The sequence below is a fragment of the Lipotes vexillifer genome, unplaced genomic scaffold (genome assembly GCF_000442215.2).
Source record: "Lipotes vexillifer unplaced genomic scaffold, Lipotes_vexillifer_v1.1 scaffold1134, whole genome shotgun sequence".
Classification (NCBI taxonomy): Eukaryota; Metazoa; Chordata; class Mammalia; order Artiodactyla; family Lipotidae; genus Lipotes; species Lipotes vexillifer.
In genome coordinates, this window is record NW_006772145.1 from 541,859 (window position 1) to 567,250 (window position 25,392).

Sequence of the window (25,392 nt, forward strand, 5' to 3'; positions counted from 1 at the left end):
AGCTGTTTCCCTACACTGTGCCACACATTGGAGCCCAAGCAGCACTTGTAGCTCTAAAAACAACACAAACTTGTAAGCACTTATTACGTGCCAGGCACTACTGTAAACACTTCGCCAATCCATGAATTCATTTAATTATTATCCTTCAACAGCCCTTTGTGGTTGGTACCACCATCATACCCATTTAACAGTGAAACAGGCAAGGCAACTTGCTGCTGGTCCCACAGATAGTAAGTGGTACAGCGGCCAGGTTTTTGGACCAGGTGCTCTATGCTCTCAACCCATACACATCTGGCAGTTGTATGATGGGCTCCACTCTTCCAATTTCCAATCCTCCCACATTGGTGTAGCCACAGAACCCAGGCCTCTTGGGCACATGTGGAGCAATGGTCCCCTCAGTACCTGGAAGGGCAACCAGAAGTAGTGAAAGCCAGAGAACCGTGGGTAATTCCCAGGATTGAAACCATTCTGTCGTTTGAGCCAGCCGGCCTACATCCCCCGGAGGAGTTACCGAATGGGGGCGCTGTGGGACCCGAGCCTCCGGCCAGCAGCTCTGTCCTTTGCCGTCTCCCAAAGTAGGGACAGGACGGCTGCGGCTGCGATAGGGAAACACAGAGTTGGGAAACTTCCCATGTTCCTAGAGAGGAGGGGAGACGGTTACCGCACTTGCCACTGAACCTGTTGGAAGCTTTCCCAGAGGCTGGCTGCAGTCCCATGCTTTCTCTTTGCTTGCACTGCGCGGGGTTAGTGGCTTCCTGGGATGCGGGTGCCAGTGTCCGGGTAACAGATTCGCTTTCCCCGGGTGTAGTGCCGGGTTCTCCAAACCCTTTGCCTTTGTGGTGAGGCGGTAGCGGAATGGAAAGGGGCCGAGGCGGACAGAAGGTATCTGCAGGGTGCGAGGCAGCATCACCCTTACCCGTGCCTCTGTATTTTCCTTTCAGTGTCACATCTCAGGACCTGGAGGGCAGTGTGTGAAGCAGAGACACCTGCCATGCTCCAGATCACCTGGCGCCCGGTGAGCGAGCATCCTTTCAGCCTCTGTGGCTCCCCTTCCCTGCCCTCTCACCCTTTTGATGTCAAGAGAGCAGGTGTCAGCTCTGCATCCAGATCCAGGTCCAGGCCCTTGGCTTCCGTTGTGCATCTGTCATTGTCGGGTCTGTTTGGGGAAGGGGAGGAGTTAAGGGGAGTGGAGAAATCAGAATTCCCAAACTAAGACATAATCAGGATGGAAAAAACAAGTGAGTGTGGGGGATTGATTGGGATAGATTTGGCAGTTTGGGCTGAAAAATGGAAATGCACTAAAAAGTGGAAATCTGCATCACAGCGTACAAGGAAGACCCTGAACTTCTGTCCACAAGATTGAAAAATTCTTTGCTTGGATAAAGCAATTCTAGGAGTGTTTTTGGAGAATCCCAGGGCTCACCTCTCTGCTTCCCATCTCTCAGGAATTGGTGTCCTTCATTGCCTGATACCCAGTATCTTGAAAACCATTGTTTTATGTAACTTGTCATATTTTGGTTCAGGCAGGAGGATAAATCTGTTCCCTTTGAATCCATCTAGATAAGAAGTGCAAGTTTTTCCTCAGCATTTAAAAAACATGACTCCTTTTACTTTGCCATCTTGACTCCCAAGTCTTCATGTGTGTGTTGTTTTCCTTCTCTGAAAGCCTTTAGGATCTTTTTTTAAGTCTCTTTCTGAGGCTTCTCAGTGATGTGCTTTTGTGTAGGTATTTTTCATTCATTCCCTATATACTCTGGGGGTCCTCTCTCCTCCCTGGTGCTTTGAAACAGAATGTGTTACCAAGTTATAAATCAACTATACTTCAATCAGAAAACAAAACAAAACAAAAAACCCCAAACAAAAAACTTCCTTTTAAATAAATAAAAACTCAAAAAAAAAAAGAATATTTTACCAAGTTACAAAAAGCAGTTCACACTTTAAAAATATCCAGAGCTCATCCTTTGTTCTGTCGTGTGAATCAGGCTCCTTTTTGTTTGCTTCCTCCTGCACCAGCAGTTAAGATTCAGCTTTCCCTTCTCTTCTGTGTCAGTTACCATTTATCCTTTTTCCGCCTTTCAAAATTCTGTTAATACCTCTAGTCTGATTTGACTCTTCTCCTGTTGGGCCTTTGTGTTCCAGTGACCTTAGCGGGATTAGGAAGGGAGTAGAGATCAGTACAAAAGTTCTGTGGGCTGTGTTTATACAGATTTCCCTTGTGCATGTTCACACAAAACCCACGTAGGGGAGAGGAGCCAGAGGGACCCATAGGCACACGGAGCAGGACACAGCAGAGTCGGCACAGAGATCAGCAGGTGAAGGAAGGGCTGTTTGCTGGGGATGATCACAAGGGATACAGTGAGTCTGGGGCTCCCCTACTGATGAGGGCAATGCTGGCTGAGGGCTGGCCCCTGCGGAGAGGGGTGTAGGGAGCTTGAGCACTGGACAGCTGTCCTCGGCAATAACACCAGCCCCAGTGAGTCTCTGCCCTTTACTTAGGCTCCTCTGCCCTCACACAGGGCTGGAGCAAGAACCTCTTGTTTCAGGAGCCAGTGACCTTTGAGGATGTGGCTGTGTACTTCACCCAGAATGAATGGGTCGTCCTGGATCCTGCGCAGAGGGCCTTGTACAGGGAGGTGATGCTGGAGAATTATGCAAATGTGGCTTCCCTGGGTGAGAGATCTTTTTTCCCTGCTCTTCTCTGCCTCTGCCCTTTGAGCATCCTGCCTTCTTTCTTCCTTTGACTTTGTGGGGTCTCTAATAACCCTTGTGGGCAGTTGCTCTGGAGGCTGAGCTCCCCTGAGGCTACTGGGTTGGGAGAGCTCTGGGTTCCCAGGTTTTGAAATCACTATCCTCTAACCCTGGGAGGGACTCTGCCCCATGCATGGGGGGAAATGAAGAGCTGTCAGGAGCTCACCAGAGCCTTTGCCTCTGTCTTCAAGTTCTCTGAATATTTGGAACTTGAGTAGAAGATTATTCCAAGACTCTGCCCTGCTCTGTGGGAATTTTCTGTCCTCTAAGATGCACAGGCTGACTTCACTTTGTTTCTCCCCACCTGGCTCACTGGTGAAAAAGAGGGCTGAGAGGTGACCCTGCTTCATGATTCCCTCTACCTTTGTTTTCCTGTTTCTTTCTCCCTGGGAAGCTTTTTCGTTCACCAGACCTGTTCTGGTCTCTCAGCTGGAGTGAGGGGAACTGACATGGGGCCTCCATCCCTGGGAACACATGGGCAGGGAGGCCCTCAGAGGAGTCTGTCCAGGTGAGTATGAGACCCTACCTTTTTTGCTTAGCCTGCTTTCTTGTTTTCACATTTCAGTATGCACAGAGTGTTTCTTCTCTTGTGAGACTGTTTTCATTCCTCTGGAATCGTTACATGTGATGTTCTGCATTTATAGTGGTTGCCTCCCTCAAGTGAGGAAGGGCCATTCTCTTCCAAGAAGGGTGTGGCTGCAAGATTTCTTCGCGTGTTCACATTTGCCTCTCCACCTCACCACCTGCCAAGGGACACTGTCTGAGCAGCTCTTATCATCCCTGTCATGTGGAAACATTTTATTTCTCCATCAGTTTGTTTTTGCAAAGATGAGGATGTCAGCCACCTTATGAGGAAAATAGACTTCTGGGGGCCTGTCTGGCAATCTACGTATGCACAGGGTACATTATTTGTATGGGAAATTGAAGTATGTGTTCCCAAACACTAACTTAACAAATATTAAAAATTTATTTTTATAATGGAAATTTTCACACATATGCAGACACCAGCCAGATGCACCCAGTGTACCCCTCACCTCAACAGTCCACCTATATCCTGCCATTCTTGTTTCATCTTCCCTCCATGGACACTTAAAAATATATGGATACCTCCCTGGTGATCCAGTGGGTAAGACTCCACACTCCCAATGCAGGGGGCCTCTGTTAGACCCCTGGTCGGGGAACTAGATCCCGCATGCATGCCACAATTAAGAGTCCGCATGCTGCAACTAAGAAGTCTGCATGACGCAATAAAGATCCCCCGTGCCTCAACTAAGACCCAGTGCTGCCTAAATAAATAAATATTAAAAAAAAAAAAAAATATATATATGTATTTTTTAACAGATGAACTTTTGAAGCAAAACTTGTAAATTAAAGGTGAATGGCTTCCTCATTTTGAGAGGTATTGATATGAGAATTAGAAATAACAACATAGTATATATATATATATATATATATATATATATTTTTTTTTTGCATGTGTTATTCTGCTTCACCCATTCTCTGCCTGTTAAAATTTCCTGTGCTCTTCAGACTCTTTACAGAGAATGTCCATTAATAATGCACATCGCAGGACTTCCCTGGTGGTCCAGTGGCTAAGACTCCGTGCTCCCAATGCAGGGGGCCTGGGTTTGATCCCTGCTCAGGGAACTAGATCCCACATGCTGCAACTAAGAGTTTGCATGCCACAACTAAACATCCCACATGCTGCAACTAAAAGAACTCGCACACTGCAACCAAGATCCCGCGTGCCACAACTAAGACCCGGTGCTGCCAAATAAATAAATAAATATTTAAAAAAATAATGCACATCGCTCCCCACCGCCTCTCCACTCCAGCCTTGTGTGCTTTTCTGGATATGACCCCAAGACTGCAGGTTGTCTGGGTTAAAAAATATTTTCTAAACAGTTTGCTTGTAAACACATGAGGTTTTTCTCTGGCCCAGTGCTGATGATTATATTAGTTTTTCTTTTTTAGTTAGTTTAGGATTTCACATTTCATATTGTTGTGTTAGACTATATATACATCCTGTATAGAGTTTTAGGAAAAAGGACAACGATCGTTATGTGGTTGTCTCTAGGACTGATGTCCATTCTTGGAAGGGTTCTTCACATGTCCAGTGCTCTTTTCTTTTAGAGGCAAGCCTGCACGTCTTCCCCTTCCTTCTGGATGCTGTGGTGTTTGCCCTGCGTGGTCCCCTCAGCCACTGCATAGGAGCCTGCTGCTTTACTAGAGCCAACTTGATGACAGAGGTTGGGTCTCTCTCAAAGATTATGACATGGATAACATTTAAAAAAATAAGCAGTTCTTACGGAATTTCAGCCCGTGGGACGTTTTGCAGGACTTGAGCTGCTCGACTGCCGCTTCTCCACTCTCAGCAGTCTTTCTCTCACCTCGGGCTCTCCATTCATCACTTCTTTACATCTGCACTGATCCATCCGATCCACTTGGGAGACAGCAATTGGTCCTTCTGCCCTAGTTAACAGACTGCTGTTTTCCAGTCTTCACGCTCTTTACGGGAACGCTGCTGGCCTCGCTGGCCTCCCTGGCCTCTTTCACAGAGTTCCACTTGTGGGGCTCTGCTGTGTGGTGGTCTTTGATCATTTGGTGTACATATTGGAAAATAGCCCCTTACTCAGGGCAAATCAGAACCACTTGATCCTATTCCCTCTTTAGCATAAATATTTTCTTTTTGTGATATTGGGGGCTGACACTTGTATTTTCTTTTTATGATATCAGGCTGGGAGACCAGAACTGACAAGGAAGAATCAACGCCAAAAGAACACATTTCCAAAGAAGCAGAGTTCCATGGACTGACATTAGGAGGGCTGCCAGGGAATGTTCCCCAGCACCTTGGCTTCAGGAGTCACCTAGAACAACACGGCCACGGGATGGTTAAGATGACAAAGTCAAAAAGGAGAGATTTCACAGATGGGTCAACCAGGCATCAGGAGGCATGTGCTGTGGAGAGTGGGGAGAAGTGAGAAACTGGGAAAATACATTAGTGTTAGCACACAACTCACTACAAATCAGACAATTTCTAGCGGTCAGCTATCTTACAAGTGTGGAAAATGTGACAGATGCTTCATTCGGATGGCAGACTTCCACAGACATCAGAGATGTCACACTGGTGAAAAGTCTTTTGAATGCAAAGAATGCGGAAAATACTTCAGATATAATTCCTTACTTATCCAGCATCAGGTAATCCACACAGGGAAGAAACCATTTAAATGTAAAGAATGTGGGAAAGGTCTCAGTTCAGATATGGCCTTGATTCAGCATCAGAGAATCCACACTGGAGAAAAGCCCTATGAGTGTCGGGAGTGTGGCAAGGCCTTCAGCTGCAGCCCCGTCTTCCTCCAGCACCAGAGGTTCCACACTGGAGCTAAGCTCCATGAGTGCGACGAATGTTGGAAAACTTCCAGCTGTTAGCTCAAGTTTCATCCTCCATCAGCGAATGCACACTGGGGAGAAACCCTGTGAATGTAAGGAGTGTGGGAAATGATTAAGCTCCAACACAGCCCTAACTCAGCATCAGCGGATCCACACTGGGGAGAAACCTTTTGAATGTAAGGAGCGTGGGAAGGCCTTCAATCAGAAAATCACCCTGGTTTAGCATGAGCGTGTCCACACTGGTGAGAAACCTTACGAGTGTAAGGTGTGTGGGAAAACCTTTAGCTGGTGTGGAAGGTTCATCCTGCATCAGAAACTCCACGTGCAGAAGACATCGATCCAAGAGTAGCACTCTCCACAGCTAAGCTTACAGTGCCTCTTCTTGTTTCTCCCCATCTTCATGCTTTTGATCAGTGTCATCACTGCCTTTTCTGAACTGTGCTAATTCTATTTATTTATTTATTTATTTATTTATGGCTGCATGGGGTCTTAATTGCAGCATGCAGGATCTTTCGTTGTGTCACACCAGCTTCTCTCTAGTTGTGGCGTGGGCTCCAGAGTGTGCGGACTCATTAGTTGTAGCTCGCAGGCTTAGTTGCCCTGTGGCATGTGGGATCTTTGTTCCCTGACCAGGGATTGAACCCACATCTCCTGCGTTGGAAGGTGGATTCTTAGCCACTGGACCACCAGGGAAGTCCCTAACTGTGCTAATTCTTAAACATCTGCTGCTTCTCTCTGCATAACTGCAACGCATGCTCCTCTGCCCTGTCCCACTAAGATGTTTAATTTAGACTCTCAGCTTCCATCATGAAACTTTCCTCAGGTTCTCTTAACCCTTATTTCCCCAAGATGAACTCTCTTTACAGTTAGAAAAGACAAGAAACAAACCCCCAAACTTAAAAACATCAAAGGAAGGTTTCCAGATTGAAAGGATACACCAAGTGCCCAGCAAGATGGATTGGGGAGAAACCTATATCAAAGACCATCACTGTGAATGATCGAAGCACCAGGTTTAAAAAGGAGATGGTAAAATGTTTCTAGAGAGGGAAAACAAAAGATCAGGAGTAAGAATAGCATTGGATTTCTCAACAGCAACCTTGACAGTTAGATGACAATGGTGTATGCCTTTGACATTCTAAGGGAAATGATTTCCGCCAGAATTTTATACCCTCAAGCGTGAGTATAGAATAAAGATATTTCAGACCTTGTACCTCTTAAAATTTTATCTCCCCTGCATCCTTTCTCAGATGTGCAACCCTAAACAAGTGTTAAGAAAAGGCAAGCTATGTGGACCCTCTATTAAAATCTGTATATTGGAAGTCTCTTAAACACAAAAACAGAGGGGCCCTATCTGTGTGGAGCCGTCTGCATCTTGGAAGGACAGTCCTAATAGGGTGCAGACTTCCAGAGACCTACCTTGGGTACAGTGCCCACCCTCACTACTTCTTACTCTGCAACCCAGTTGCAGTCTATGCCTTTGAAAAAATGGGGTGTTTGTACCCTTTGAATGAGATGCAAGGCCCTATTTGTCTTAAATTTGTCTATCTCATTACTGTTCCAAGTGACCTCCCATCAGCAAACGTTCCCTTGCAATTTCATCTGGTTATTTTTTATGATCTGGAAGGAGCCATTATTTTCTGTTACCTACGGTTACAAGAGAAGTAAATATGTTCTGTTGTAGCATCCACTCGTGCAGACAGCTTGACTTTGCCTACTGCAGGAAGCAGAGGGTAGTGGTTAATCATTCGGAGCCAGGCCAACTTTGGTATGAACCCAGGCGTGTGACCTTGGTTAAGTTACGGAAACTGCACTAATTTTCTTATCTGTAAAATCGGGATGATCGTCTACCTCACAGGATTGTGCTGAGGATTAACTGCATTAATACACATAGAAGTAGTTAGAACTGTGACTGGAGCATAATAAACAAAAGTATTATTATCATAATGTCGTTGATAAGTTTTTATCATGTATATACCAGTGAAACAATAACCACAATCAAGATAATAAACATAGCCATAACACCCAAAACTTCGCTTGTAATCCCTCCCTCTTGGCTCTCCCCAAGCAACCACTGATCTGCTTTCTGTCACTGTAGGTTTTTTTTGTTTTTGTTTTGTTTTTGTTTTTGTTTTGGCTGTGCCTTGCGGCTTGTGGGATCTTAGTTCCATGACCAGGGATTGAACTTGGGCCCTTGGCAGTGAAAGCGTGGAGTCCTAACCACCAGACATCCAGGGAATTCCTTCTGTCACTTTGGATTAGCTTTCCTTTTCTAGGATTTTATACAAATGTTAACACCTTGTATGTATTCTTTTTGGTCTGGTGTCTTTCTCAGCATAATTTTTTTTTTTGCCAAATCCTAACCACTAAACCTTAAGGGAACTCCACTCAGTATAATTATTTTGAGATTCATCCATGTTGCATAATATCAGTGGTTCATTCCTTTCTATTGCTGAGTAGTATTCTACTATTGATATACCACCATCTATTTGTCCATTCACCTCTTGGGCGTTTGGGTTATTTCCAGTTTTTGGCTATTACAAATAAAGCTGCTGTGAACATTTGTGTTCAAGTCTTTGTAAGGATGTACACTTTTATTTCTCTTAGGTAAACACCAGAAGTGGAACGGCTGAGTTATAAGGTATGTGTATATTTAACTTTTTGAGTATCTTCAGATTGTTCTACCAAGAAGTTGTGCCACTTTACCTTCCTACCAGCATTGTGTGAGAGTTCCATTTCTAATACATCTTTGCCTACACTTGATATTGTTAACATTTTAAATTTTAGCTATTATAATAAGTGTGTAATGCTATCTCATTAAGGTTTTAATTTGCTTTCCCTAATGACTATTGATGTTGAGCATGTTTTCATGTGCTTACTTGTCTTTTGCCTATGTTTTTACTGGCTCTTCTTTTTATTGATCTTTGAGAAGCTTTTATATATTATAGATACAGGTCCTTTTTCATATATGTGATTTCCAAACATTTTCTCCCAGCCTGTGGTCTGTCTTTTCATTCTCTTAACAATATCTTTTGAAGAGCAGAAGCTTTTGATGTTGATGGGGTCTAATTTATCAGTTTGTTCCTTTATGGATTGTGCTTTTAGTGGCATTTTAAAGAAATCTTTGCCTTGCCCAATTTTACAAAGGCTTTTTCCTATTCTTCCTTCTAGGAGTTTTATAGTTTTAGATTTTACATTTAGTTCTGTCATCTATGTTCAGTTAAACTTTGTATAGGGCATGAGGTATGGATCCAAGTTCCTTCCTCCCTGTCTCTCATGCTCCCTTCCTTCCCAAATGGGTAACTTGTTGTAGCACCATTGTCCATATATGTGAGGGTCTAGTTCTAGATTCTGTTTTGTTCCTGTTTGTTGATCTGTTTGTCCATCTTGTTGCCATTAACACACTGCATTAATTACTATAGTTTTTCTAAGTATCGAAGTCATATATTGTTAGTCCTCCTACTTTGTTTTCTGTTGTTTTGGCATTTCCAGGTCCTTTGCATTTCCATATGAATGTCAGAATCAGTTTGTCAATTTCTACAAAATATATCCTGGGATTTTGATTGAGATTGTATTGAATCTATAGATCAATTTTGGTATAATTGACATCTTAATTATATAGACTCTTTTGTAAACATGGTAAATCTCTTCATTTAGATTTTTATTAATTTCAGCAATATCTTGTAATTTTTACTGTATAGTAAGTAACTCCTGGGATAGAGTCATATATACAGATATCTAGGGTCATTCTATCTCCTATCAGTGGGACGCCAATTTCCCCTTTTAGCTCTGAAGTGCTTGGTGAGTAGGAACCATATATATGGAACTGTGTTCAGTAGACCTATCAGTTGTCAAAGAAAAAGTCTGTTCATGTTGGCAACCATACTGGCAAGAAGTGGTCACTAAAGTAAGGCTACTGTTGACTCATTGATTTTCAGAAGCATCGTCACTGTAGTGAGGCATTTGCTAATTAGCTGTTGTCCAGTGGGTAGGACTGTCATTGATTGGCTAGCTTTCAAGGGCATTTGTCACTGATTGGCTCATGTTCTGAAGATTGGGGCTGCCATTGATTTGATAACTCTCAGAAGCATAGTTGCAGGGGTCACCAAAGTGAGACTGTCACTGTCATTGGCTGATTTTCAGAGCATGTGTGTTGACCCGAAGTTATGTAAATTAACGGCATTTACTTGTTCTTAAGGGCAATTACTCGTTCGTGGCTTGGAACTTTGGTCAAAGAATAGTCTTTTCGTTTCTTGAATCTGAAAAACAGTCCTTTTAATGTTTCAATTATAAGCCGCCGCTCCCCCCGCCCGCCCTTTCCTTTCCTCAGACAAACCTGCCAGAGAGACTGTAAGGGATTATCCACACCTTCATTTGTGGAGGTATGATTGTTTTTTTCAGCCAGTGTTGAAATTTAAGTTACTTGCCAGTTAACTAGGCGGAATAGCTGTCAACTACAGAATTTTTGTACTCTATTGAAAAAAGCTAAACACAGGACATTTAGGGCGTCCTGCCAAAGTCAATACAGGACAAAATCATTTAATATAGGACTTGTATATACAGGATGCCTGGCAACCTTAGTCACTGTTATTTTGGTTGTTAAATGAATCTGCCCTAAAAGGTCCCACACACGCCTAGGTCCTAGGAAGGGAGAGGGCTTTAAAAGGGTAGATGGGGGTTTCCCTGGTGGCACAGTGGTTGAGAGTCCGCCTGCCGATGCAGGGGACACAGGTTCGTGCCCCGGTCCGGGAAGATCCCACATGCCGCGCAGCGGCTAAGCCCGTGAGCCATGGCCGCTGAGCCTGCAAGTCGGAGCCTGTGCTCCGCAACGGGAGAGGCCACAACAGTGAGAGGCCCGTGTACCGCAAAAAACAAAACAAAACAAAATAAACAGGTAGATGGGAACCATGGTTCTCCTAAGGGCTGCCCAGCCTAGAACCCAAGCAGGATGCCTGGCGTGGGCCTCTAGGAGATGACACAACAGAAGCCATTCTCCCCACACCTGCAGAGCCCAGGCTCCAGGTGACCCAGGGAATAAGGGCGGCCGACAGCTGATGGGGCAGTCGGTTAACTGGGGCCCCACCTAGGTCTAGAGGCCGAGATCTGAGTAGAGCAAGGTGGCATCAGCGCCCTCACAGCCCACCCTCAGTCGGCTCAGCGGTTGAAGCACAGGGGCGGAGGCACCGGCCGCTAGCACTGCGGTGCGGCGCCCTCAAATGACGTCACGGGCAAGAGCCCGCCCTTATCCCCGCCCCTAGGGTCACGTGAGGCCGCGCCGCGGGGACCACCGAGATGGGCCGCTTCCGGGCGGCCTAGAGGGGTGCTGGACGTCCGTGCTCGGTTCCGTATCGGCTTTCGGAGGCTCATCTCTTGGGGTTCTGAGGGGAACAGGCTCGGTTCAGGCGAGTTCTTCGTGCCAGCGTCCTCGCTTTCCTTAGCGATTCGTCAGCACCCCGCCCCTGAACTCGCCTCTCTGACCCGGTGCTCGGGTGTCTGGGCCTCGCAGAAACCGCCGAGGTGGCTGCGGGGCCTCCTAGAGCCTTGGTCCAGTCCCTTGCCCACCGAGGCGTGATCCTCTTTTTTGTCCTAAAGAAGTTGGCCCAACTGCCTCCCGTGCCCGGTACCGAAGTTTCTGATATTTGCGGTCTCCTGCTTCCTTGGGTGGAGAGCCCGTTGGGGTCTCCTGTCATCATCACCCACTGGAACACTTGAGTATTTTAGCTCAATCCAGATCCAGTTACCCCCGTCTCCCTTCTCCAAAGGCACCCTTTTTGGGGTCAATGTCATGTTCCCTCTAAGCGCTTTTTTAGGTTTTTGTTTGTTCAGACCCAGCACTGTAGGGACAGGATTCGTCTTGGATCCCTAGGTCCGCTCAATGTGAATGGGCCCCGGAACGCTCTTGGGCAGAGCAGGCAGGTGGTGGATTGTCCCGAGGACCAGGCAGTGCAATTCATGAGGGTTTGGGGTGATCAGCCAGAGCGGGGCTGATAGAGTCTCTTGCCAGTGCTCGAAAGGAAAAGACGGAAGACTGTAGGCTGCTGTGGGTGACGTAGCACAGGGACTATTGCACTCATGGCTCTTCTTTTAGCTTTTAAGGTTCTTGCTCTTCCAAACCCAGAAGACAGTGCACGGAGCCAGGGAACATCAGCCATGCTCCAAATCACTTGGCCTCAGGTGAGCTGAGCTTCTTTTCAGTCTTTTAAAAATCACATTAGCTATCAGGTAATCAGGAAAGGATCAAGAAGGCCTAACTTGGCCAGGCTATGGTTTCCCTCTTGAGTCCATCCCCAGGGCTATGGTTGTAAATACGTGGTGGAGGAAATAAGAGTCTTGTGTGTACAGAGTGATGAGTTTGGATGAATAGGTTTAAGTGGAAAAAGGGGGACCCAAGCCAAGAAGTTCCCCCTGAATGTGGAAATCCAGATCATGTTCTACAAATAAAAGTTGCCAGGACAGATATAGGAAACAGCCTTACCAAAGGGGAAATGAGTTGGGGGTGGGGGATAAATTAGGAATGTGGGATTTAAAAAAAAAAAAAGGTTGCCTGCCGAGATCAGAGAAATTCTTTTTTTAAAAAATTAATAAATAAATTATTTATTTTTGGCTGAGTTGGGTCTTCGTTGCTGTGTGCGGGCTTTCTTTAGTCGCATTGAGCGGGGGCTGCTCTTCGTTGCCGTGCATGGGCTTCTCATTGCGGTGGCTTCTCTTGTTGCGAAGCGTGGGCTCTAGGTGTGCGGGCTTCAGTAGTTGTGGCACGTGGGCTCAGTAGTTGTGGCTCACAGGCTCTAGAGCGCAGGCTCAGTAGTTGTGGCGCACGGGCCCAGCTGCTCCGCGGCATGTGGGATCTTACCGGACCAGGGCTCGAACCCGTGTCCCCTGCATTGGCAGGCAGATTCTTTTTTTTATTAAAAAAATCAGGGTTTTTTAAATAATTGTGTTTATTTTTACTTGTTGACAGTTTGCTTTATTTATTTATTTATGGCTGTGTTGGGTCTTCGTTTCTGTGCGAGGGCTTTCTCTAGTTGTGGCAAGCGGGGGCCACTCTTCATCGCGGTGCGCGGGCCTCTCACTCTCGTGGCCTCTCTTGTTGCGGAGCACAGGCTCCAGATGCGCAGGCTCAGTAGTTGTGGCTCACGGGCCCAGTTGCTCCGTGGCATGTGGGATCTTCCCAGACCAGGGCTCGAACCCGTGTTCCCTGCATTAGCAGGCAGATTCTCAACCACTGCGCCACCAGGGGAGCCCCGGCAGGCAGATTCTTAACCACTGTGCCACCAGGGAAGCCCCAGAGAAATTCTTTATTGAAGAGATTGCTCCACAAGTAGTAGATGTATCCCAGAGAGGCCAACGTTGTTTTTTCCATATGTGCTTTCTAAATGCTAGGTGCATAGTACTGAATAATGCAGACAGGTTCCCTTTTCTCATGGAGGGTACTTTTACCAAAAACAAATGTTACCATAATTACCTGTTGCTAAAGTACAGTGCTTCTTAAAAGTGTGGTCCATAGGTGGGCAGCATCAGGATCACCTGGGTGCTCATTAGAACTGCAAATTGTTAGTCCCACCCTAGACTCGGAGTCAGATTGGTGAGGAGGGTAAGTGGGGTCAGGAATCTGTTGTAACAAGTTCTCCAGGTGATTCTTACGCACCTTCTCAAATTTGAGAAGCCCCAAAGAAGCAACCTTTGAAGGTAGTGGTCAGGAAAGCCCTCGTGGAGGTGGTCACATGACGTTGAGACCTCAAGGATGAGGTAGAAATAGTCTTGGAAACTACTGGAGAAAGAAGTAAAGAAGAGCCTTCCAGAGAGGACAGCAAATGCATCGGCCCTGGGCTGGGAGAGAAAGGCGGGTGTACTCTGGAGACAGGGAGAGGCCAGAGGAAGTAGTTCGTTGTGAGGTGGGACAACTAGGCACATGGCTTGGAGGTCACTGTGAAGACTTTGGTTTCTATTCTGGGTTCAGTAGGAAGACACTAAAGGATTTTAAGCAGGGGAGTTGAAAGGGTTGGATTTATATATTAAAAGGGTTTTCAGCCCGTAGTGGTGCATTGATTGCAGAAGAGTGTGAGTCAGGATGATATTGCAGTCCAGGTAGGAGATTAAGTATTGCTGTCCCTGCCCCTTTCCCTTTCTTTTTTAGTAGACTTTATTTTTGTAGAGAAGTTTTAGGTTCATAGCAAAATTGAGCAAAAAGCACAGAGTCCCCATATGCTTCCTGGCTCCATACATGCTGAGCCTCCATCATTATCAGAGTGGTACATTAGTTACAATTGATGATCTACATTGACACATCACAGTCACATAAAGTCCGTAGCTTGCATTAGAGTTCACTCTTTTTTTTTTAGTAGATTTAGTTTATTTATTTAATTTATTCTTTGGCTGCGTTGGGTCTTCATTGCTGCATGTGGGCTTTCTCTAGTTGCAGTGAGTGGGGGCTACTCTTTGTTGAAGTGCGAGGCCTTCTCATTGCAGAGGCTTCTCTTGTTTTGGAGCACAGGCTGTAGGAGCACAAGCTTCAGTAGTTGTGGCATGCGGCCTTCAGTAGTTGTGGCTCGTGGGCTCTAGAGCGCAGGCTCAGTAGTTGTGGTGCACGGGCTTAGTTGCTCCACGGCATGCGAGATCTTCCTGGCCAGGGCTCGAACCCATGTCCCCTACATTGGCAGGTGGATTCTTAACCACTGTGCTACCAGGGAAGCCCAGGGTTCACTCTTGGTGTTGTACATTCTGTGGGTTACAAATGTGTAATGATATGTATCTATTATTGTAGTATCATACAGAGCCTCTTCACAGGCTCTAAAAATCCTCTGTGTTCTGCCCTCCCTTCCTGGCAACTATTGATCTTTTTGCCTTTTCCAGAATGTTGTGTAGTTGGTATCATACCTTTTCATTTTGGTTTTGTTCACTTAGCAGTATTCATTTAAGGTCTTGTGTGACTTTTCATGGCTTGATAGCTTATTTCGTTTTAGTGCTGAGTAATATTCCATTGACTGATTGTACCAGTTTATTTCTCCATTCACCTACTGAAGGACATCTTGGTTGCTTCCAAGTTTTGGCAATTATGAATAAAGCTGCTATAAACATCCTTGTGCAGGTTTTTGTGTGGACGTAAGTTTTCAACTCATTGGGAAGATACCAAGGAGCTTGATTGCTGGATCATATGGTAAGAGTATGTTTAGTTTTGTAAGAAGCTGTTAAACGTCTTCCAGAGTGGCCACACCAGTTTGTATTCCTGCCAGCAATGAATGAGCGTTTGTGTTGCTCCACATCCTTGCCAGCATTTGGTATTGTCAGTGTTTTGGATTTTGGCCATTCTAATGGATGTGTAGTGGTATCTCACTGATTTAATTTGCATTTGCCTGAAGACATATGTTTTAGAGCAGGGGTCCCCAACCCCGAGGCCAAGGACCGGTACTGGACTGGTCCTGTTAGGAACCAGGCTGCCCAGCAGAAGGTAAGCGGCGATCAAGCGAAGCTTCATCGGCCGCTCTCCATCGCTTGCATTACCGCCTGAACCACCCCCCAACACCCCCGTCCAGTCCGTGGAAAAATTGTCTTCCATGAAACTGGTCCCTGGTGCCAAAAAGGCTAGGGACCGCTGTTGTATAGCATCTTTTCATATACCTGTTTGCCATCTGTATAACTTCTTTGGTGAGGTATCTGTTCAGGTCTTTTGCCCATTTTTTGAATCGGGTTGTTCATTTTCTTATTGAGTTTTAAGAGTTCTCTATATACTTGGGATAATAGTCCTTTATTATGTCTTTTAAAATATTTTCTCACTATCTATGGCTTGTAGTCTTGTTTTCTTGAAGTATTGTCCTTTTAAGGTAGGGTTTAATTCCCCCTCATCATTTCTTTCAAAAATGTATTTCCTTCAACACCTTCTCAGCTAGTCTTTCACACTTACTTTTTTCAGATTACTCTAAATGATCCCCTACCCCTGTATAAATCTCATTGATTTTTTGGTGGGGAAGTGGATTGTTTTGAATTCATAGGCAAAATTGGGGTAATCGACTTCTTTACAAGTTTGATTTTTCCCATTCAGAAACACTGTATGTTTCAATTTATTCAGTTCCTCTTTTATTTATTTTAATAAACATTTAGTTTTCTTGTCTTGGTTTTGCAGGTTTTTGTTAGGTCGGTTCTTAGCTATTTTCATATGAATGGCATCTTATTTTCTCTTTTTTTGTCTTCTAATTGTTTATGGTGGTATTTAGGAAAGCTAATCATTTTTGTTCACTTATCCTATATCTAGCCAACTTAATGAATTATTTTGTCAGTTTTTTTTTTTTTTTTTTTTTTTTTTTTCTACATATCACTGTTGGCCTTAGAATGGTTGAGGATCATCAGATTTTCCTCAAGATAGATTTTTGCCTTTTTCCTAAATAGCTTGAAGAAAGGAGCGGATCACAGGCTCTGGACGTGCAGGCTCAGCGGCCAAGGCTCACGGGCCCAGCTGCTCCGTGGCATGTGGGATCTTCCCGGACTGGGGCACGAACCTGTGTCCCCTGCATCGGCAGGTGGACTCTCAACCACTGTGCCACCAGGGAAGCCCTATTTTGTCAGTTTTAAATGTTTTTTGTTTATTCTCCTGCGTCTTGGATATTTTTTAGGCAGATAGCTATTTCATCTGCAAGCAAAGATGTTTATGTTTCTTTCCTATATTTATGCTCCTCCTCCAGTCTTTCACAGAAAGTAGAACCTCAGTGCGTGGTAAATTATCAACCATCAACTTTAGTGGATGTGCTCTGGCTCTTCACTCTTAAGGTGGTATTTGCTGTTGTTTTCTGACCTTCATAAGTGTAAAAATTTTTATTGGTGATCAAACCATTTTTGAAATGAATTCTGTCAGCAAATTCATATTAATCATCTTACATCTGCCAGGCAAATGTACTGTGCGCTAGTAAACCAGTAATGAACAAAACAGAATCCTTGCCTCATGACTTACAACCTGGTGGGGGGAGATAGACAATAAAAGTATAATTTGTCAGATGATGAAAAATACTGTGGAGAAAATTAAAATAAGTTGAGGTACATGGGGACCATCCATAGGAGGAAGAAGAATGTATCAACAACCTAACTGTCTTGAAAAAAGTTCTCCTTTAATAATAGGCATTTTTTTGGACTCATGAAACCTGGGGTTATTTGACAGCAGATGGGAAGAACAGTTTGGGGAGGAAGATGGTACTGGGTGGAGAAAGTTGTGAGAACAGCTCTGAAGATGTGAGGGAGTGAGGTTTGACTTGCTGCACGCAGAGGTGAACTTTGGTTTACCTGTGAGCCTGTGGTCGCTGTCCTCAGAAGCCCTTTAATGCCTTGTTATTGAAGCAGTGGTTACTCACAGGACATCATGGTTCTGTCTGATGTTTGGATTTGGGGCTCAAGTTATTTGGGGGGCCCTTTGAGCCTCATCATTGCCCAGCTTAAGGGTCAACTCTCCCTTTGAGAAGTTTCTAAATTTGTTCTTCTCTCAACGTCTCCTTTTGAACTGAGTTCCTTAGTTCTTGTTTGCAAAGGACCCCCTCAGAAGGACCTGAGTGTAGCGCCAGTAGAGTGGCTGGGAGCAGTTTAAGTTGCCAGCATTTATGCTTGGGGTATGTTTCTTCCCTGCTTCCCCCAGGAGCAGTTGTGAGAGCATTCCCTTCTCCCTGTCCCCTCTGCTGACTCCAGTGCACAGGCTGCCAGGAGAGACTGGGACACTCAAAGAGTAAGGGGCTTAGCTGAGCCCCTGTGGGTAGGTGTCTTCCTTTTCATTGGGCTGAAAAGAACAAGGTTGACTGCATAGGGTGGTGAGAATCTCCTAGGAGACGGAATCATCTGTGGGGTCATGAAGGTGAGAAGGTGCAGAAGGCAGGAAACCCCTCCAGGCTGAGACCAGTCTCTGTGGCCTGCACTGTGCTGTCTGTAGAAGCAGAGAAGGTAGCCAGTGGACTCCGTTTGAAACTGCTCCTACATCTCATGGAAGATGCAGAGGCTCTGGCTCCTAGGATGGTGTGTGCGGTTTTGAAATAGCTGATCCCTCAGTGTAGATTGGGGGAGGGGCCCCACGTGGACTGGAGGGAGCACAGTAAAGATGGCTTGATAGGTAATTTTGGTAGTTGGGTTTGAAAAGATGTGCTCCAAAGATGGGGCAACACCAGGTTATGATGAGGTTCAGGGGTTAGCTATGTGTTCGGAGAAGTTCATGAGCCCCATGTCGGAGGCAGCATGCTATGTGGGAAGAGCCCAGGTTTGCTGTTTGACAGGTTTGGGTTGAAGTCCCAGCTGTGTCACTTCCTGGCTATGTGATCTTGGGCAAAGTAATGAATTTTTCTGAATCTTAGTTTCATCCTTTGAAACTGGGAGTAACAACTCTGACTTCATATATATGTTGTAAAGAGTAAATGAAAGACAAGATTTTTTTGATGTGGACCATTTTTAAAGTCATTATTGAATTTTTTCCAGTATTGCTTCTGTTTTATGTTTTTGGTTTTTTGGCCACGAGGCATGTTGGATTTTAGCTCCCTGACCAGGGATTGAACCCACACCCACTGCATTGGAAGGCGAAGTCTTAACCACTAGACCACCAGGGAAGTCCCAAAGACAAGATTTAAAAGTACCCACCCAATGGGGCTTCCTGGTGGCGCAGTGATTAAGAGTCCACCTGCCAGTGCAGGGGACACGGGTTCGAGCACTGGTCCGGGAAGATCCCACATGCCACGGAGCACCTAAGTCCGTGCGCCACAACTACTGAGCCTGCACTCTAGAGCCCGCAAGCCACAACTCCTGAGCCCACGTGCCACAACTACTGAAGCCCGTGTGCCTAGAGTCTGTGCTCCACAATAAGAGAAGCCACCACAATGAGAAGCCCGTGCACCGCAACAAAGAGTAGCCCCTGCTCACCGCAACTAGAGAAAGCCCGCACACGGCAACAAAGACCCGATGCAGCCAAAAATGAATGAATGAATGAATGAATGAATGAATAAATAAAGTAAAATAGATATATTAAAAACACAAAAAAGTACCCACCCAGGAGCCTGATGCCTAAGGGCTAATCCACAAATATGAGTTCCCTTCACTCTTGGGAAGATGGAGGTGGCCCAAGGGAGACAGAGGGGGCACACTTTGGCAGGTGGGATGGAGCTCAAGACAGGGGGACATGTCTGTGCCCAGAGATAGCACATGGCCAGCCTTCTTTGAAGACAGGTGGTTCGGAGGAGGGGCCACAATGGGCAGGCCGCAGGTTTCCTTCAAGAGAGCTAGCTTTCTGATAAGGTAAGAAGGTATAAAAAGAAATTTGTAAAATACTAGGACTATTTCTTTTTTTTTTTAAATATACCTTTATTGGAGTATAATTGCTTCACAGTACTGTGTTAGTTTCTGTTGTACAACAAAGTGAATCAGCCGTATGCATACATATATCCCCATATCCCCTCCCTCTTGAGCCTCCCTTCCACCCTCCCTATCCCACCCCTCTAGGTTATCACAAAGCACCGAGCAGATCTCCCTGTGCTATGTGGCTGCTTCCCACTAGCTAGCTGTTTTACATTTGGTAGTGTATATATGTCAGTGCTACTCTCACTTTGTCCTAGCTTCCCCCTCCCCAGCCATGTCCTCAAGTCCATTCTCTATGTCTATGTCTTTATTGTGCCCTGCCACTAGGTTCATCAGTACCATTTTTTTTTTAGATCCATATATGTTAGCATACGGTATTTGTTTTTCTCCTTCTGACTTTCTTCACTCTGTATGACAGCCTCTAGGTCCGTCTGTCTCACTACAAATAACTCAATTTTGTTCCTTTTTATGGCTGAGTAATATTCCATTGTATATATGTGCCACATATTCTTTATCCACTCATCTGTTGATGTACATTTAGGTTGGTTCTATCTCCTGGCTATTGTAAATAGTGCTGCAGTGAACATTGTGATGCATGTCTCTTTTTGAATTATGGTTTTCTCAGGGTATATGCCCAGTAGTGGGATTGCTGGTGCATATGGTAGTTCTATTTTTAGTTTTATAAGGAACCTCCATACTGTTCTCCATATGTATGATATTGATATTGTAAATGTATCAATTTACATTCCCACCAACAGTGAAGGAGGGTTCTCTTTTCACCACATCCTTTCCAGCATTTATTGTTTCTAGATTTTTTGTTAATGGCCATTCTGACCAGTATGAGGTGATACCTCATTGGAGTTTTGATTTGCATTTCTCTAATAATTAGTGATGTTGAGCATCTTTTCATGTGTCTCTAGGCCATCTGTATGTCTTCTTTGGTGAAATATCTACTTAGGTCTTCTGCCAATTTTTTAATTGAATTGTTTTTTTTTTTTGATATTGAGCTCCATGAGCTGTTTGTATATTTTGGAGATTAATCCTTTGTCCATTGTTTCATTTGCAAATATTTTCTCCCATTTGGAGGGTTGTCTTTTCATCTTGTTTATGGGTTCCTTTGCTGTGCAAAACCTTTTTTTTTTTTGCGGTACACGGGCCTCTCACTGTGCGGCCTCTCCTGTTGCGGAGCAACAGGCTCCGGACGCGCAGGCTCAGCGGCCATGGCTCAGGGCCCAGCCGCTCCGCGCGGTATGTGGGATCTTCCTGGACCGGGGCACGAACCCATAACCCCTGCATCGGCAGGTGGACTCTCCACCACTGCGCCACCAGGGAAGCCCTGTGCAAAACCTTTTAAGTTTAATTAGGTCCCATTTTGTTTATTTTTGTTTTTCTTTCCATTACTCTAGGAGGTGGGTCAAAAAAGATCTTGCTGTGGTTTATGGCAGAGTGTTTTTCCTATGTTTTCCTCTAAGAGTTTTATAGTGTCCGGTCTTGCATTTAGGTCTTTAATCCATTTGGAGTTTATTGTTATGTATGGTGTTAGGGAGTGTCCTAATTTCATTCTTTGACATGTAGCTGTCCAGTTTTCCGAGCACCACTTATTGAGGAGGCTGTCTTTTCTCCATTGTATGTTCTTGCCTCCTGTGTCATAAATTAGGTGACCATATGTGCGTGGGCTTAACTCTGGGCTTTCTATCCTGTGGGTCTTTTTCTTCTCTTGTGTTTCCCACCTAGAGAAGTTTCTTTAGCATTTGTTGTAAAGCTGGTTTGGTGGTACTGAATTCTCTTAGCTTTTGCTTGTCTGAAAAACTTTTGATTTCTCTGTCGAATCTGAATGAGTTCCTTGCTGGGTAGAGTAATCTTGGTTGTAGATTTTTCTCTTTCATCACTTTAAGTTTATCGTGCCACTGTCTTCTGGTCTGCAGAATTTCTGCTGAAAAATCACTTGATAACCTTATGGGGATTCCCTTGTATGTTATTTGTTGCTTTTCCCTTGCTGCTTTTACTTTTCTTTGAATTTAATTTTTGTTAGTTTGATTAATATGTGTCTTGGTGTATTTTTCCTAGGGTTTATTCTGTATGGGACTCTGTGCTTCCTGGACTTGGGTGACTATTTCCTTTCCCATGTTAGGGAAGTTTTTGACTATAATCTCTTCAAATATTTTCTCAGACCCTTTCTTTTTTCTTCTTCTTCTGGGACCCCTGTAATTCGAATGTTGGTGTGTTTAGTGTTGTCCCAGAGGTCTCTGAGACTGTCTTCAATTCTTTTCATTCTTTTTTCTTTATTCTGCTCCTCAGCAGTTTATTTCCACCATTTTGTCTTCCAGCTCACTTATTCATTCTTCTGCCTCAGTTATTCTGTTATTGATTCCTTTTAGTGTATTTTTCATTTCAGTTATTGTGTTGTTCATCTCTGTTTGTTTGTTCTTTAGTTGTTCTAGATCTTTGTTAAACAGTTCTTGTATTTTCTCAGTCCTTGCCTCCATTCTATTTCCGAGATTCTGGATCATCTTTACTATCATTACTCTGAATTCTTTTTCAGGTAGATTGCCTATTTCCTCTTCATTTATTTGATCTTGTAGGTTTTTACCTTGTTCCTTCATGTGTGACATATTTTTTTGCCATCTCCTTTTTCTTTTTGTGAGTGGGATTGTGTTCCTGTCTCACTGGTTGTTTGGCCTGAGGCTTCCAAAACTGGAGTTTGTAGGCTGTTAGGTAGAGCTGGGTCTTGGTGCCAAGATGAGGACCTCTGGGAGACCTCACTGCGATTGATGACTATTCCCTGGAGTCTGAGGTTCTCTGTTAGCCCAGTGGTTCAGACTCAGAGCTCCCACCGCAGGAGCTTCAGCCCGACCCCCAGCTCGTGAACCAAGATCCCACAAGCCGTGCAGGGTGGTGCAAAAAAAACAGAAAAAAGAAAAAGGAGAGCAGTAACAAAATAAAATTAAACTAGGAAACTAACAGATATGTTAGAAAAAATATAAAAATAAAAATATAGATGAAACAACAACCAGAAGGTAAAACAGAACCATAATAGTAAAAACAAGGAGGAGGGAAAAAAAAAAAGGTGGAAAAGGCCTTGGCTCTGGAAGGCATGGCCTAAGCAGGGGCGAGGTTTGAGTGGTGGGCAGGGCCTGTGCTTAGGACCCACAGGGCTGGAAAAGGCCCTGACGGGTGTGGGGGGTGTGGCTTAGGCTCAACAGAACAGAAGGGGCCCAGGCGTACCCCCCATCTCTGGTTTCAGAGGGTGGGTAACCCCACTTGGGAACTCAGCAGGCATCCTGGGCCCGAGTGGGCAGGGCAAACGCCCTCACTCCTCTCCTGCTCCTCCAGTCCCGGAGGGCCCCTCCTGCCTGCCTCTCCTGTTCTCCCCGGTCTCCCTCCCCAGGACCCATGCGGCCTGGAGTGGGCTTTCGAGGCCTGGGGGATCAGCCTGGGCACTTAGCAGTCTCCGTAGGCCTGAGTGGGTGGTGCAAACACCCTCCACTCCTCTCTTGCTCCTCTGGTCCTGGAGACTGGGCAGGGGAAACGCTGGGTGTGCTCCCCATGATCCGAGCCCCTGAGGGTCCCACCAGTCATGGGAACCCCTCCCGCCTCTCAGCCACCCTTCAGGGCCACCGGTCCTATCCAGCCTCCACTTCTCCTCCCCCCTCAGTCCCCCCACATCCTACCGGTTCACTTGGGGCTTATTCCCATCTCCTTGGGCATCGGGGTCCCCCACCAGCGTCTGGCAGGTGCCCTAGTTGTGGGGAGAGGCAAACTCTGCGTCTTCCCACACCACCCTCTTCCTGATGCTTCCTAATTTTTATTTTATTATGGAGTATAGATGATTAACAATGTTGTTTAGTTTCAGGTGTACAGCAAAGTGATTCTGTTATACATATACAAGTATCTTTTCAAATTCTTTTCCCATTTAGGTTATTACAGAATATTGAGCAGAGTTCCCTGTGCTATACATTGGGTCCTTGTTGGATATCTGTTTTAAATATAGCAGTTTGTACATGTCAATCCCAAACTCCCAATCCATCCCTTCCCCCCACCGCCAGTCCCCTGGTAACCATAAGTTCTTTCTCTAAGTCTGTGAGTCTGTTTCTGTTTTGTAAATAAGTTAATTTGTATCTTTTTTTTCTTTTTTTTAGATTCTGCATATAAGCAATATCATATGGTATTTGGCTTTCTCTGTCTAACTTACTTCACTTAGTATGATAATCTCCAGGTCCATCCATGTTGCTGCAAATGGCACTATTTCATTCTTTTTAATGGCTGAGTAATATTCCATTGTATATATGTACCACATCATCTTTATTCATTCTTCTCTCAATGGACATTTAGGTTGCTTCCATGTCTTGGCTATTGTAAACAGTGCTGCAGTGAACATTGGGGTGCATGTGTCCTTTCGAACCATGTTTTTCTCCAGATATATGCCCAGGAGTGGCATTGCTGGGTCATATGGTAGCTCTATTTTTAGTTTTTTAAGGAACCTCCATACTGTTCTCCATAGTGGCTGTTACCAATTTACATTCCCACCAGCAGTGTAGTGGATTCCTTTCTTTCCACACTCTCTCCAGCATTTATTGTTAGTAGGTTTTTTGTTAATGGCCATTCTGATTGGTGTGAGGTGAATCTCATTGTAGTATTGATTTGCGTTTCTCTAATAATCAGAGGTGCTGAGCATCTTTTCATGTGCCTCTTGGCACATGTCTTCTTTGGAGAAATGTCTATTTAGGTCTTTTGTCCATTTTTGGATTGGGTTGTTTATTTTTTTAACATTGAGTTTCATGAGCTGTTTGTAAATTTTGGAGATTAATCCCTTGTTGGTCACATCGTTTGCAAATATTTTCTCCCATTCTGTGGGTTGTCTTTTTGTTTTGTTTATGGTTTCCTTTGCTGTGCAAAAGCTTTTGAGTTTAGTTAGGTCTCATTTGTTTATTTTTGTTTTTATTTCCATTACTTTAGGAGGCGATCAGAAAAGATCTTGCTGTGATTTATGTCAGAGAGTGTTCTGCCTATGTTTTCCTCTAAGAGTTTTATAGTATCTGGTCTTACATTTATGTCTTTAATCCATTTTGAGTTTATTTTTGTGTATGGTGTTAAAGAATGTTCTAACTTCACTTTTTTACATGTAGCTGCACTGGGACTATTCCTAAGGGGTGGCTCCTCTGCGCATAGTGGAAGCTGTTGGGGAAGGCCAGGAGAAGCTGGGGCAGGGAGTACATGTGGCCATGCATATGTACTTCAGCTGAGGGAAGACAGAGAGAGTGGTTGGTGTACAGAAAATTAGGTGACAGGTTAAGAGTACATGAGGGCAGCAGGCGCTAGAGGGACAGATCAGTGGAGAAATGAACATAGGGGTTGATGCAGTTACCAGGCAGGAGAGCCCCAGATGCCAAGTTATGAGGTTAGGATGACAGTTTGGAGCCCCAGAGCTGAGTAGGTGGGAGAGCATTGGTGTTCAGAGTTTGGAGGTGGGAACACTGGCTGAGGGCTGGCCTCTGGCTGGGGTGCTGAATGCTCTTGTCCATAGAGCAAACCTTCCAGGGGGCTCAGAGTCACAGACCCTGGCAGGTCCATCTCTTCCCTGCAGCTCAGACTGCCCCCTTCTGGCCCTGGCTCAAGGCTTCAGCAGGTTCAGGAGCCAGTGACCTTTGAGGATGTGGCTGTGTACTTTACCCAGAACCAGTGGGCCAGCCTGGAGCCTGTGCAGAAGGCCCTGTACAGGGAGGTGATGCTGGAGAATTATGCAAATGTGGCTTCCCTGGGTAAGGTCTCTCTCAGTGGCCCTCTGTGATAGTTTCACGTCTTCTCAGATATCTTGGGGATTCTAGTAGTCCTTAGGTTTGATGGCTCCAGAGGGGAGTTCTGCACTCATCAGCCTTTGGAAATGCTGAGTGGGGAAATCCCAGGTTTCCTTTGGCTTTGAAATTGGACTTCATTACTTCCCAGGGAAGAGCG

General features: G+C 45.0%; 2 protein-coding genes across 2 annotated transcripts in view; both read left to right on the forward strand.

The window, feature by feature from the left end:
• Window positions 1-514: 514 nt before the first annotated feature.
• On the forward strand, window positions 515-6,487 carry ZNF620 (zinc finger protein 620). The gene is given in 5 exon segments (XM_007447347.1): window positions 515-575; window positions 2,497-2,670; window positions 5,485-5,725; window positions 5,727-6,174; window positions 6,176-6,487. Coding segments are annotated over 5 exon segments (1,236 nt in total).
• A 5,798-nt stretch (window positions 6,488-12,285) lies between these two features.
• ZNF621 (zinc finger protein 621) overlaps window positions 12,286-25,392 on the forward strand; it is a 16,429-nt gene continuing 3,322 nt past the window's right edge. The window contains exons 1-2 of the mRNA XM_007447345.1: window positions 12,286-12,309; window positions 25,073-25,199. Of these exons, the coding sequence (XP_007447407.1) occupies window positions 12,286-12,309; window positions 25,073-25,199 (151 nt within the window). The remainder of the gene's footprint in view (window positions 12,310-25,072; window positions 25,200-25,392) is intronic.